This window comes from Adelges cooleyi, unplaced genomic scaffold (genome assembly GCF_023614345.1).
Source record: "Adelges cooleyi isolate 19-005CV unplaced genomic scaffold, UGA_ACOO_1.1 ACOO_flye_CR_arks_rails_tigmint_CR_PRNA_25, whole genome shotgun sequence".
In the NCBI taxonomy this organism is placed as follows: Eukaryota; Metazoa; Arthropoda; class Insecta; order Hemiptera; family Adelgidae; genus Adelges; species Adelges cooleyi.
In genome coordinates this window covers 1,072,765-1,087,940 of record NW_026095915.1, presented here as the reverse complement: position 1 = coordinate 1,087,940, position 15,176 = coordinate 1,072,765, and the positions used below count along the sequence as shown (strand labels likewise).

At 30.0% G+C, this 15,176-nt stretch overlaps 2 protein-coding genes across 2 annotated transcripts in view; one reads left to right on the top strand and one right to left on the bottom strand.

Moving 5' to 3' along the window:
- Positions 1-15,176, bottom strand: part of LOC126837517 (uncharacterized) — a 168,662-nt gene that overhangs the window by 85,606 nt on the left and 67,880 nt on the right. The gene's annotated exons all lie outside the window — the stretch shown is intronic.
- The window catches only part of LOC126837492 (uncharacterized), a 207,505-nt gene continuing 194,114 nt past the window's right edge, over positions 1,786-15,176 (top strand). Inside the window, exon 1 of the mRNA XM_050571409.1 lies at positions 1,786-1,974. Within this exon, the coding sequence (XP_050427366.1) occupies positions 1,888-1,974 (87 nt within the window). The 5' untranslated portion in view covers positions 1,786-1,887. The remainder of the gene's footprint in view (positions 1,975-15,176) is intronic.

Sequence of the window (15,176 nt, the reverse complement as noted above, 5' to 3'; positions counted from 1 at the left end):
AGATTAACGTGCAATATAATTGACTTGTGCTAGCTTAGGTAAAAAAGTCTCTATTGCCTGTCGGCTCCGATTTAAATAAACTCTATAGCTCACTTCTTACAATATACTATGTAATTAAATGTTGCTACGCGAAAGCTGTGGTTTCCACTGAACCACACCATGCCTCCAAAATAAAATCGTTTAACTTGTTATTTCCAAGAAAATCAAATACTAAATAGCAATTTTGACGTAACTAAGTTATCAACTTTTTGAGCGTGAGATATCAATTGGGCCCACCCCTAAAACAAAATCCTGGCTACAACAGTTGTTTTAATTAAGGTGAAATTAAGCCGAGGGTTACTGAGCTTATATTATACCAATAGATTGCTTCACATCATCATTGTCAATGACGAATAGTTGTTTTTGGGAGTTTAGAATTTTGACAGTAGCAACATATGGGTTATCTACAGATTGTATGTATCTAGGTACTAAAGTTATCTATTTTAAAATATCATAAAGTAACCTTTTTTGAAAAATAGACTTGTGTGTTATAAAATAATACGTACAAAATAATATATCTGCAACAAAGTTTCATTTACAAACAATACCATACGATATTTCACGGTGTTTTGTTTATCAAAAACAACTGTTTTTTTTTTTTATCATATTTTGTTTTGTTATATTTGTGTGGGTACCTGTTTAATGTTTGAACAACAGTTCGCTTAAAGTTAAAACATACATTTTGAAGGAATAACAAGGAACCACTAAGTTTTGAATACGACCAAGTTATTACTAATTCATCCGTTATAACGCAAACTGAAACTACAGTGCCTTTTGAATACAATAAAACCGATTATCTGACACATAGATTCATAAAATACACTAACGTTCTCTATTCCAAATTAAAGCCACTCGATGTATGCTATGTTACTTTTTATTACAAAGGGAACGATGAATTAAACGTGACGTTTTTCCCTAGCACAGGAATACGACTCCCGAGTACAAGGGACTAATCCAAGACAAGAACGAACCCCCTACTCATGTTTCAATTGTTTGAAATTATTCAAAACTTATAATATTTGATTATATTATTAATTTAATAATAAATTCTTACAGACAATGTCCAATTTACAATTTACCTAACCTAACCTAAGGCAATTAAACTACGCTAGAACATGACACATGCTAGTACAGAACTTTTCTACATTAATAACAGCTACAATGAAGCAATCATTATAAATGAAAAATAAAGTTTTGTTCTGTTCTAAACTTAACACAGATACATCAAGATGCAGGATATAAGGATTTTTGTATAATATTGGTAATAATGTTCTTTTTGTTTCAATTTCTGTTTATACAAAAATAAGCATTCGTTATTCACAATGTGTGGTGTAACGTAAACAAATGACTAATATAAGTTGTTATTATTATATACTTTTAAGTTTAAACATTATAAGAACTGTAATGTTTTACAAAAACTATCTTCATAGCTCTAAAATTTATTATTTTAGAGTTTAACATTATTTTAGATAAATCTATAAATTCTGTTTGTGCTGATGTTTGTATTTTTGAAATGTATGCTTAGTACAGACCTCTTAGGCTATCAGGTTTTAAGTCGTTTTCAAACTTTTTCATAAAACCGTTTACACTGAAATCTGAATATCATATATTTATTTAAGCTGACATACTTATTGTACACGCAAATGTGTTAAATGGTTATATATTGTTAATGTTTGGTTAATAAATGCCTATATGAGCATTCATACTAATTCAATAGCAAAACAGTTTTTCGTACATTACCATATTTAGCGTTATAGCGTTAAACGTTTTGTAGAGATTGAGTAAAGTTAAAACTTCTGTTTAGTTAATAACTGTTTATTGAGTTTTGTTTTTTACAACAGCACAACAATGCACGCTGTCATACATCGGTCAATTGTGACATTTTACCTGTGTTGGAATTTGGTTAATTCCCATCCACCTGTATTTACGAACAAGGTAAAAATAAAGTAACAATTTTTAAAAACTCCAAACCCAGTGATTTATTTTTCAACTTACTTACTACAGCGTTAGATACATATTTGACACCCTTAATAGTAGAATAATGGCTTAGTTTTTTAATTTTAAGAGAACATCCATAAATTGTCACATTATCCCTGTGTTGAACTTAGGATAACGCCAATTTTTTAAAATTTTCTAACGAAGTGAATTTTTTTCCTACTTATTTACAATACCATTAAATCATCTTACTTTGCGCTGAACCCACTGTAATAGCTTTTAAGAGGGAGGGGTAAAATAAAAAATAAATCACTTCTAGACAATTTAAATTTGGGGCATTGTTCAAGTAAATGGTCATCTGTTTAAAATATTCCTTGTAAAACACAATGTACAGAGTGTCTCAAAAAAAATGGTGGGGTTTAAAACAGCTGTAGGTTGTGAAGATTCGATCTACATTGTTCTGGTAGGGCTTGAATGAAAAAGAGAGTTGTCAAGTTTCCAATGATTAGTACTCGATCTTTCACAGTCGTAAATGAATAACGCTTTGCGAACTCGATAACCTTTGTTGTACGGGTGCTATCTTAACAAACTGAACATTGAAGGCTGGTGACTCAAACGGGAACGTGGAGAGACATTAAGTGACAGTCATTCGAAACTTGACAACACCTTCTTTCATTCAAGCCCTACCAGAGCGCTGTAGGTCCAATACTTCACAACCTACAGCCGTTTGGAACCTCACCATTCTTAACCCAACCATTATTTTTAAAACACCCTGTATAACATACAAAAATTGAAATTTTCCAAAGAACAGGACGACTTTTTCTTCTTTTCTGCCGGAGTTTATTACTCTTTAAGAGTAGGGGTAGGGTATAGGAGGTGAGAGATTGTTTTAAGCCAAATATCAAACACTAAAATATTAGCCATAAACTTGATGTTTTAATATACCAGCTCTTGTTACTGCTTCTTAATATACTATATCATTATTTATAATTCCACCACTATTCTAAATTTATCTCGGTACTTCAACGAGACATGTAAATGCTCTTTCGTGGTTGAAGATTCGGCTGGAAAACTTTTTTTCTTCTTCTTCTGTTGGCATTTGTAATTAATATCCTGTATAGTTTACAAAAATCGAATTTTTCGAAAAAACAGGACGACTTTTTCTTCTTCTTTTGCTCGCATTTATTACACTTTTAGAGTTTTCGCTGCTATCACGATCTGCCTCCATTATGAATGTTATGAGTGTTATCGTTATCTACTCTAGTACTCCTAGTTTCTTAAAAATTCCTTCCATCTCTTTCTAGGCCACCCGCAAAGTCTCTTCCTTGTAATTTTCCATTTCAGTACCGCTTTAACTGTTTCTTCCTCATTTCTACGCTTTACGTGACCAATCTATTGTATTCACTGGCCACGTATAAAGCTACTGACTGGTGCTATTTCCAACTCTTCTAGCTATTAACTTTTATTGATTATTTAGGCCACTGAAATGGAAATAAACACACCGGATGGTCCGGAATATTCATATTATAAACTAATGAATTGGGCATATTTTTTTGAAATGGTTAAAATTCAAAATTGTGGTGATTTGCTTAAGTCGGCTGATGATTCTTTTCCGGTAATATTAGTATAAAATATAATTTTAAAAATATAATTATAAACCGTTTTGTTTAATTTCAAGCATCAAGTTAAGAAATTATTGATGGAAAGAGAGTGGTCACCTAAGCTTGTTGACGATCTTGTTAAAAAATATAATCAAAGCAACTGGCCCCCTGGTATATCAGACGAGGAAATATGTAATGACGAAAAAGAGAGGCTTATAAAGAACTACATTTGTAGACGTATTCCGGGTTTCCTCGAAGACAATCAAGAAGAAGCAGTAATCGTATTAGCTGCTGATAACCCGCATATGCCTGCTGATACGATCGCTGAACCTGGATTTTTGATGTTTTTAAAAAAGGGAGCGTTGTATTATACTAATGATGATAAACTTAGAGGTTTAGAAAAATGCTTTGATATTGTAGAAGTCCTTAGATGGGATTTATTGATAACATCACCTGACAATTCCCTTATGGTAATTTTATAATAAAATGAAATTGTAAAAAACTAACCGTTGTTTTCATTTAAAGGAGAGCGCTCATCATCAATTGATACGGCAAAATTGGCATCTTAGACATGTGTATTCTATTATTGGAAAATACAGTCAAAATAACTGGCCATCTGGTATATTGGGCACACAATTACATGATGGCGAAAAGATGAGTCTCTTAAAAAATTACATTTGTAGACGTATTCCGAGTGTTCTCAGTGGCAATCAAGAAGAAGCAGTAATCGTGTTCGCTTCTGATAATATGCATATGCCTGCCGATATGATCGCTCATCCTGGATTTTTGATGGCATTTAAACAGGGAGCATTGTATTCTTTAGGTTATGATGAATTCAAAAGTGTGCCAGATACCTTAGAATCAGTACAAATTAGTAGATGGGGTTTGTTGCTAACGTCGCCTGATAATTATTTATGGGTAATTTTTGCATAAAAAACAAATTTGATTGAAAAAAATAGTAACCACTGTTATCGTTTTAAGGACCGCGTTAATTCTCTATTATTTAAAAGAAAAATTCCATATCGGCTTACAAGGGCTATTTTAGAAAGATATAGTAAAACAAACTGGCCACTTGGTACATTGAGTGCACTATTACAATATGACGAAGAAAAGAAGATGCTTTTAAATAAATATATATGTAGGCGTATTCCGGGTATTCTCAGTGATAATAAAGAAGAAGCGTTAATCGTGTTCGCTTCTGATAATACGCATATGCCTCTTGACATGATTGTTGAGCCAGGATTCTTGATGATGTTCAATCCGGTAATGTTATCAATCAGCAATGTTGTTGAGAATTTTTTCTATCACTTTTTTAGAAATCTAACGTTTTAATAATATAATTTATAACGTTTAAACAATTTGAAAGTTTCTTAATACTGTATATTGTATGGTGTTAAGATAACTTGCAATCAAATATAAAGTAAAAACACTTTTCTATTATTTTGACTTTTTTTATGAAATCGAGGAACACTATTAATATGTTTAAAAATATGTAAATGAGTAATAAATTTGCACGGAAAATTCTTTAAAATTAGTAAATTGTTAGTAAACAATTTACGTAAAACAAAAAAATGTAATTCTTTCACCCAAAAAGAATAAGAAGTTACATACTTGACACTTTTATAAGTAGAATACTAGTTTATTTTTTTATTTATTGTTTAGCAATGATTATATTAATGGTCATCTGTTTAAATTATTCCGTGGTACCTTAAACACAATGCATAGTGTATTAAAATCTAATTTTATGAGAGAACATGAAGAATATATAGTATTTTTTTTTTCTTTTCTATATTGGAAATTCTCCATACACATTTTGGTTAGACCTATCAACTTCATTGGGATACCATACTCCATCCATTATACAGAATCTCCCGATGCACAAAAACAGGACGACTATTTAGTATTTTTCCAGCCGTCAACTTAAAATAGATTTTTATTCAGTATTCCTTTTTGATAATTATTAACGTAAGATCGATAATTTTAGGCAATTAATATGGAAATTGACAGACCGCACTTTTCCGATTATTCAATACATAACCTAATGAAATGGGTATATTATTTTGAAAAAGTGAAAATTCAAAATTGTGGTTATTTGCTAACGTCGGTTGATGATTCTTTTACGGTAATATTAGTACAATACATCATTTTAAAAATATAAATATTAACCGTTGTTTTAATTTCAAGCATCAAGTTAAGAATGTATTGATTAAAAGAATGTGGTCAACTCAGCTTGTGGACGAACTTGTTGAAAAATATAATCTAAGTACCTGGCCATCTGGTATATCGAGCGAGGAAATATGTAATGATGAAAAGGAGAGACGTATAAAAAATTACAATTGTAGGCGTATTCCGGGTTTTCTCAAAGGCAATCGTGAAGAAGCAGTAATCGTGTTAGCTATTGATAATCCGCATATGCCTGCTGATACAATCACTAAACCAGGATTTATGATGTTTTTAAATCCGGGAGCATTGTATTATAGTAATGATGATAAATTTAAATGTGCAGAAAATTGCTTTGATATAGTTGAAGTTCTTAGATGGGATTTATTGATAACATCACCTGACAATTCCCTTATGGTAATTTTATAATAAATTGAAATTGTAAAAAATTAACCGTTGTTTTCGTTTAAAGGACAGCGTTGATCATCAATTGCTACGGAAAAATTGGTCCCGTAGTCATGTGGAAGCAATCACTGGAAGATATAGTCAAAATAGCTGGCCATCAGGTATATCGGGCACACAACTACATGATGGCGAAAAGATAAGTCTATTAAAAAAATACATATGTAGACGTATTCCTAGTGTTCTCAGTTGTAATCAAGAAGAAGCAGTAATCGTGTTCGCTTTTGATAATACGCATATGCCTGCCGATATGATCGCTCATCCTGGATTTTTGATGGCATTCAAACCGGGAGCATTGTATTCTTTAGACTTTGATGAATTTAAAAGTGTGCCAGATACCTTGGAGCAAGTAGAAGTTCTTAGATGGGATTTGTTGATAATGTCGCCTGACAATGATTTATGGGTAATTATTGCATAAAATAACGAATTATAAAAAAAATTTAACCGTCGTTTTCGTTTAAAGGACCGCGTTAATTATCTACTGGGGAAAATAAATTTTCCATATCGACTTACGAGGGCTATTTTAGAAAGATATAATATAAATAGCTGGCCATCTGGTATATCGGGTACACAATTGCAATATAATGAAGAAAAGAAGATACTTTTAAAAAAATACATATGTAGACGTATTCCTAGTGTTCTCAGTTGTAATCAAGAAGAAGCAGTAATCGTGTTCGCTTTTGATAATACGCATATGCCTGCCGATATGATCGCTCATCCTGGATTTTTGATGGCATTCAAACCGGGAGCATTGTATTCTTTAGACTTTGATGAATTTAAAAGTGTGCCAGATACCTTGGAGCAAGTAAAAGTTCTTAGATGGGATTTGTTGATAATGTCGCCTGACAATGATTTATGGGTAATTATTGCATAAAATAACGAATTATAAAAAAAATTTAACCGTCGTTTTCGTTTAAAGGACCGCGTTGATTATCTACTGGGGAAAATAGATTTTCCATATCGACTTACGAGGGCTATTTTAGAAAGATATAATATAAATAGCTGGCCATCTGGTATATCGGGTACACAATTGCAATATAATGAAGAAAAGAAGATACTTTTAAATAAATATATATGTAGGCGTATTCCGGGTGTTCTCAGTGATAATAAAGAAGAAGCGTTAATCGTGTTTGCTTCTGATAATACGCATATGCCTCCTGATATGATTGTTGAGCCAGGACTTTTGATGATATTCAATCCAGTAAAAATATGTTTAAGCAATGTTGTTGAGAACATTTTGCTATCACCATTTACGAGTCTTACTTTAAAATAATTTAATTTGTAATGCTTTAAATAATTTAAAAGTTTATTAATACTGTATACTATATGGTTTTATGTAATCTTCCATTAAATATAAATTAAAATCACATACATAATTTTAATATCATTACTTTTTTGCATGGTAAAAAAAAACAAAGCCTTATTCGTTGTAAAACAAATACTTTATCAGATATCTATATTTAAAACAACAGGTTTTTAAATAAAAACAATTATTTGTGGTATTTTAATCTACTCAATGTAAAGAGATAGGGATATGTTTTATTGTTTCAAATGTTTAAATTTGTATCATTGTGTAAAATTAAAATATAATAATATATTCCGATAAAACATCCAACTTAATTATTATTCCAAAGATTTGTTTTATAAAAATGAATACCGTAATACAATATATTAAATATAAAATGAATATAAAGTTTATTATTTTATGATATGTGATAAATTATAACATAGTAGTAAATTCTGCTGATAATGATGTAATTACCCTTTTTTGATAATTACATTTGAATAGTTCCAAATCAATAGTATTATTATTATTAAATTTAAGTAACTCTAAATATTATAAGGTAATATACTAAGTAAACAAAGTGTATACCTATTATGGTGTAAAACAAACCATGATGTTTGAGGCAAAAAACCGTTTAACTTCTAAAAAGCGATAATTTTATACTCCGATTTCTGAATATTTGTTTCACTAATATTTTCAGAATTTATAAAATTATGACTTTTTCACAATAATAATAATTTATTTTATAATGGTTCTATTTTGAATATTATTTGCTAAATTGAGTTTGGATTTACATCTGAACAGAAACTAATTAAGCGTCAGTTTGCAAAATTAGCTAAAAATCAATAAATATAAATTAATACAAAATATCCATTTATATGTGTATAAATAACATTATAATACCTACACAATTAAACGAGTATAGAGTAACATGCAATATAATTGACTAATGATAGCTTAGGTAAAGAAGTCTTTATTGCCTGTCGGATCCGATTTAAATAAAAACAAACAATTTTTTAGTTTTGAATCATAATTTTAAAAAAAAAAAATATATCATTTCATTTGAAAATCAAAAGTTGATATCTATATTATCGATCTGGGAGGGGGGTACTGTACAATAAAATAATGGAAAATTGAGATCACTTAGAATAATAAAAATTCAAAAAAATAAAATTCAATTATTAATTAAACCCAATAAGATATTGAGGGGTTCAAGATAAGTGGATCACCCTGTATAATGTAAAGATGAAATTAAAAAGGAGGAATTTTACGAGGACCTAACGGAAATCTATAATAGTGCGCCTAGAAGTACGGTGAGGATTGTCATTGGTGAATTCAAAACTTAAATAGGGAGAGAGGTCTTGTTTATACCTACAGTCGGCCTACATAACGTTCACGAGCAAAGCAATGATAATGGTCAGAGGGTAGAAGATTTCGCAAAATCAAAATTGTTAACCATAAGTAGTGCATCTATTCCTCATAAAGATGTACACAAATATACACGGACGTTTCCCGATGGCAACACTTACAACCAAATTGAGCACGTACATTAACATTGACAAAAGATTCAGATCTAGTATTTCCTACCGAAGAACGCAGGAGGTGCAAACAAGTTATATAGAGAAAAAAATGAAGTATCTGAATGACTTACTACGAAACACATAGCAAGATCACACACAAGAGTTCGATTTTTTTGTAATATTTAAAAGGTACCATAAGTTTAACTAACTAAGGAAACCATTGGATTTTATTTGATTTTTTACTACTCATACATAAAAATTGCACTTGAAATGTAATGTCAAAGATCACCTGGCTTTTTAATGTACTAAAAAGGGTAAGAATGATAAACCAAAAGATTATAAGTCTTCCCAAAATAAAATCATATCACAGAATTTGAATGAAAATGTAGATTAAAATGACATTATGTATAATTTTTCTGATACCTTTTTTTGTATAAGAAAACAACATAGTTCTCAAAATATAATTAAACCTTATACAATTAACCTATCAATTGAAAATACAAATTTTAGTTTTGAAATAGATACGGGGTCCAAGTACAGTGTTATATCAAAATATATATACAATTCTAACTTTAGTAATATAGTTTTATAAGACAATGATATTTCATTATACGATTATTTAGGAAATTGGTAAATAGGTAGGTTTGACTTATTAATACTAAACACCAACGAAGTAGTTATTAATAATCAAGTAACCTAAATAAAAAACAAGAGTAAAAGAGACTTAAATTTAGATGGTGTGTTAGTTAAAGATTATACAAAAACATGTGAAAATTGGCTGAAAGATACAGTTGCTGATAATATTAGTCATAACACTCATAAAGTAGTTTTAAATGATAGTTCTGAATGGATAAGGCACAATGATCAGATATGGCCACATGGTCGAAAAGAAAATGGGTTATCTCCCGCTTCTAATTATTCAGACACGCCTTGTGTTGACCAAACAAACTCCGATTCTTTTGAAACTAATGTACCAATAAATACTACAAACAAAAATCTCCTAGATCCGTTAGGATTAAAAAACCTATTCAGTGCTTTTTTCCTTGTGAGTACAAATAAGTATGTTACTGTTCCACACATCACCATTGTGCATTTTCTAACAGACAGTGCTACAACCCAATACCGGAACAAAACAATATTTTATCTGACTGCCAATGCCCTTCAGCATGCAATTGACGTTTCATTATGTACCTGGAATTAAACGGAAGCGTGTCATGGAAAAGGTGTTCCAGATGGTGTTGGAGGTTGCCTAAAGAGGACAGCTGATCGAGTTGTCACTCAAGGTGAAGACAATGATTGTTTTGAAAGCTTTGTAAAGGTCTTAAAAGATAATGTTAGAAAAGTAGAAATAATTTTGATTAATGAGCATAACATTCAACCAATGAAAAATAGTTTACCTTCAGAAATTCCTTCTTTTAAAGGTACTTTTAAAGTACATCAGGCTGTTACATAAAAGAGTACGCCAATAATTTAATAATGAGAAAACTGAAACAACTTAGATTTCTCTTTTCTCAGTTTTTATAATCGTGACAATTTTTTCTTTGGGACACCATACTGTTTCCTAGTTAAAAATAATACTTACTAAAAATAATTAATAATAATACTAATTCATGTTCTTAAAACTTAAGTCAGTATTAAATAGCGTATAAGATAATTCAGATAAATTTAAGATAAAATAATTAATTTAATTTGTAATCGTTAGTATTCATGTTTTTAAAATTTAAGTCATTGTTAAAATAATTTGATAAAGTAACTTTGTTATCTTGTGAATAAGTGAATAAGCCCTCAAGAACTTTTGTTATATAGTTTTAAGTTACAACTGTTGTTGATGTTAATTTGTTTGACAAAATGCATATAAATGTGATCATATGCATATTTTTTTCATTATTTCTCTTTCCCTACATCAACCCTTACGTCCTAAATTTTGAAAATTTCAATAAAATTTAAAATTTAATATCTTCAGAAATATTAATGATTATGTGTGCACACTTCATGAGGCTACAAAAGGTCTGTACAGATAAGTAATTGACAAAAAAAAAACGAAAATTCAGTTTTTATTGTTGGAAAAAAGCGAAGCTTGAAATAACCCACAAATATATATGGTGGAATTGTCCTCCATACGCGAGTGCTACACCGGCACAATTTTTAATTCGTCTAATTTTGGGTATTACAATAAACGTCAGCGAATATTATTATTTATATTAATCTAATTGTGTTTTACTTTCATACTTAAGTATAACGATAGGAGTTATATAAAATACTTTATTTATATATGAAATATCATACGATATAACTATTATAATAAAAAACGAAATATAGTAAAATAGGTCGAAATAAAAATAATATATCAAATATTGAGAAGCAGTTAACCTGCATGTGTAGATACATATTTTTTTTAAATAAAATCTAATATAGTAAATTATCAAGGTTAACATCATGTATAAGCTACACATGTTTTCCGTTGTTGTATTGTTTGTTACAAAACAAAAGCAACTCATGTTAAGCCAACTGTAAAATAACACGTATCGAATAACACCCATAGAATCTAGAAAACAATATTATTGCACAAAGATTGAAATGAGCATTTTTTATTACCAACAAAGTATTATATACCAACTACACGTTAACGAAAATTGAATGTAAAACGTTTTGTGAAGTATAAGTGCGTCGTCTCCTGTTCAAGTGAAAATACTAAACGTTTAATAAGATTGCGCCATAAAGCTAAGAAGCCACTTTTATAGTAGAAATGTATTTGCGCCCAGTATGGCTGGTCTTAACGATTGCGATGCTTATGATTCAAAAAGGGTGTTGCTGGTTTGTATGCAAGCGTCAAATATATGCTCATAATACTTCGTTCGTACATTATAGTAAGTTGATGAAATTAGATACGGGATACTCTATCGCAGAAAAACCAAACATATCAAAAGATGAGGCTGATGAATACCCAGGAAAAGTTCGGCACGCGATAGACGAATTATACCATCAAATATTCTGTTGTTACATGTTCGACATACTTTCTTATATGGATTTACTTGGGCAGCTTTTTTCAGAAAACGGTAAAAACGAGTTGGCTGAACTAATAAAACTCAAACAGCACAAAGTTGTTTTTCTCAGCGATAATATCGTTAAAATGATGAACGTTCTGTACAATTTCGGTAGGTTGGACGATATAAGTCTCATATGGATGGTTTGTACGTTTGTGACATATTTAAGATCGATGAAGGAGAATGAAATATTAGGCAGGCGGCAAAATATTCTAAATGAACACCATACTGTTCATCAGCGACTTGCGCACATACTCAAGAACCAAAAATGCAAGACGCAGAATGAGTCTTATAATGCTCAAATTGGCACATCACAGTTTTACCATCCTTTTGAATCACTCAGTTTGAATCGAAAACATAATATAGTTGACCTTATAAAAACCCTAGAAAAATCATTTGAGAATAAATACCAAAATGTTCAAAAACTCATAGAAATCAACGAAACTTGTCGTGTTTACTTTAGAACCGGTCACTTACATTTGGGTCAGGTTTTTGATTTTGAGGAAATTACGAGACGTTTGTTTGTAGACTTTGCAGAGGTACCTGAATGGGAAAGCATGTTGTCTGGTATGCGAAATGTTTTTGAAAAAGAACATTATGACTCGCTTCAGGATTTGATCGAAACCGTGGCGAAATCCCAAAGTCTGTTTATGAATTTAGTAAAATTCATATTGTTGAAGAACGTTTGGAATTACCTAACATTGTATAATTTGTCGGTGCCTCCATCTGGCGACAAAAAAAAACCACTCCAACTATCGCTGCCGTGGAACAATCGAGAGCATAAGGCGATAGCAGTACATATTGAAGCAGTTATTGGTTTTTTTAACTTAAAAGACGATTTAATATTGATATTCCTCAAGTATCTGTTTACAATGCCAGTAAAGTTTTTCACTAATGTGCAGTTCAATAAAACAGTGAAAGAACGCCTCTTCAGATATATGGATGAAATTTATTCACAAGTATTCGGTTGTGAAACAAAACTTGCAAGGCCCTCCGAACTCATCTCCACGCAATACATAATTGATCTACATACGATTATCTACAAAACAGACAGAACTGATAGTATGATAAACTTAATGCCTTCCAATGATAACCTAAAAGGATACAGTATTTATAAAAGTAAATTGAGCATTTATATGTTTTATTACATGACGGCTCACTACTATTTTCAATTGCGTTGTGAAATCGATTTTGATGTCATTCAATCGTTTAACAATTTCTCAGATGATTTTTTGGGAGGTGCAAGTTATTGAATTCTTATGTAAACTGTCGTGTGTTTTTTTGTTTATGTAAGCAATGTTTGATATTGTATTGTTTTACACTCTAAATTTATTCTAAAACTTTATTATCTATAAATCCACTCACTTGACTTTTAAATGTCGATATTTATGCATGTTAAATATGTGACTTTGAAATATAACAACTATTATGCATTTTTAGTTTTAATCCATTAACCAATATCCTTTCTATATCTGCCTATCTGCCATATATAATATGTATTCTACTTGAACGTACCTACTGTCGAAAAAGTAGTCTGATGAATAAGCAAGTTATTCAGTCTAAATTAACAAATATGTATAATTAGGTTACAAGAGCAAATACAATTGCTAGTAGTCAAACTTTACGAACCAAAACATCCATTAAAATAATCATAGGCATTAACTACATAGATAATTTGATGTATAAAGAAAAAAAAACACATTTCCCAAATTAAAATAATGGAAGAGTTATGTTTCGGAAAATTTAAAAACCAATTATGCAAAGAAGTAACTTAAATTAAACAACTATTATCAATGTTCATATCTCTAAAGCTATGCTAATAGAATGCATATACTAACAGATTACTCCTACAACCTTATGTTAAGCCAAAAGAAAAAAAAACATATTCAAACCATATTATTATGTTGCAAGAGACATAAAAAACTTCAGTTTAATCAAATTGGCTCACAAACTTATATTATGTACCTATTTATTTATTAAATAGGTACATAATATTATAACATTAAGTATTTTGTTTTGATGCTTATGTCGGTACCTATTCAAATGTTTGAACTATTTTCTTGCATAGCCATAGTTGCCTGTTATTTAAACAATTAGCAATTTGTATTTTTGTTTACATTTAGATACTGTGTTATTCTATTAAATTGTCCTAATGTAAACATTTATAATTATTACTTAATATTATAATTTATATTTAATTTGATAGTATAGAAAATGTAAAAAGAATACTAATTTCTTAACAGCGACAAATTAAAGAATGAAGACGAATTAAATAAATATTTTAAGACATTGGAAAGTATGTACACAATAATTAAAATATGTCAACAAAAATACAAGACATCCGTTGTCAAAAAACATTTGCTTAAGTATAATTATTGGATTTTATACACAATTTGTATTTGCTATAATATGTGTAATAACATGGTAGTTGGTACAATCATGCACTGAATTTAAAAAATACAAAAACACCAATAATAAATCAACACATGGCGAACAAAACAACTTGTTTTCCATAAAAAAAAGTAGAACTATAAAAATTGTATTTGTAAAACCCATCCTTGCCCTTTACTTAAAAATCTAAAAAATGTACTACGCTAACAGCTATTTGTCTTTTGTCAATATTATCAGAACGCATATAACACAAGTTTTATTTAAAATTAATAATGTTAAAACCTTAATTAAAACTATTAGTGTCCTTATATAATATGTAATATGTATAGATAAAATCACTTTTAGATAAACACTTCGAAGCGTATCTGTAGATACATATAAAATCACTGTCAATAATAAATTCAGAAGTTTCAGAAGCTAAAAAATTGTTATTCTTTTCCTGTGTCTGCCGAGGAGTCTCTTTTCTTGTGATTAGCATTTAAATGTTACTCTTAACGGCATTGTCTTCTTCATTTATCATTATGTAGCCTTATGTTCCAAACATATTATAACTATTAGGGTAGTCAATTTCTAAGAAGCCCGGATTCATGAAATTTTAGCTTCGATGCAGAGCAAAAAATACACATAGCAGGCAATCCCATAGTGGAAATTAAAGGCGAAACGAAAGGAATATTGTTATTACCATAAATACAGGAGATGACAGACCGCATCTCAAGAGTTATGAATAAATTAAAAATAA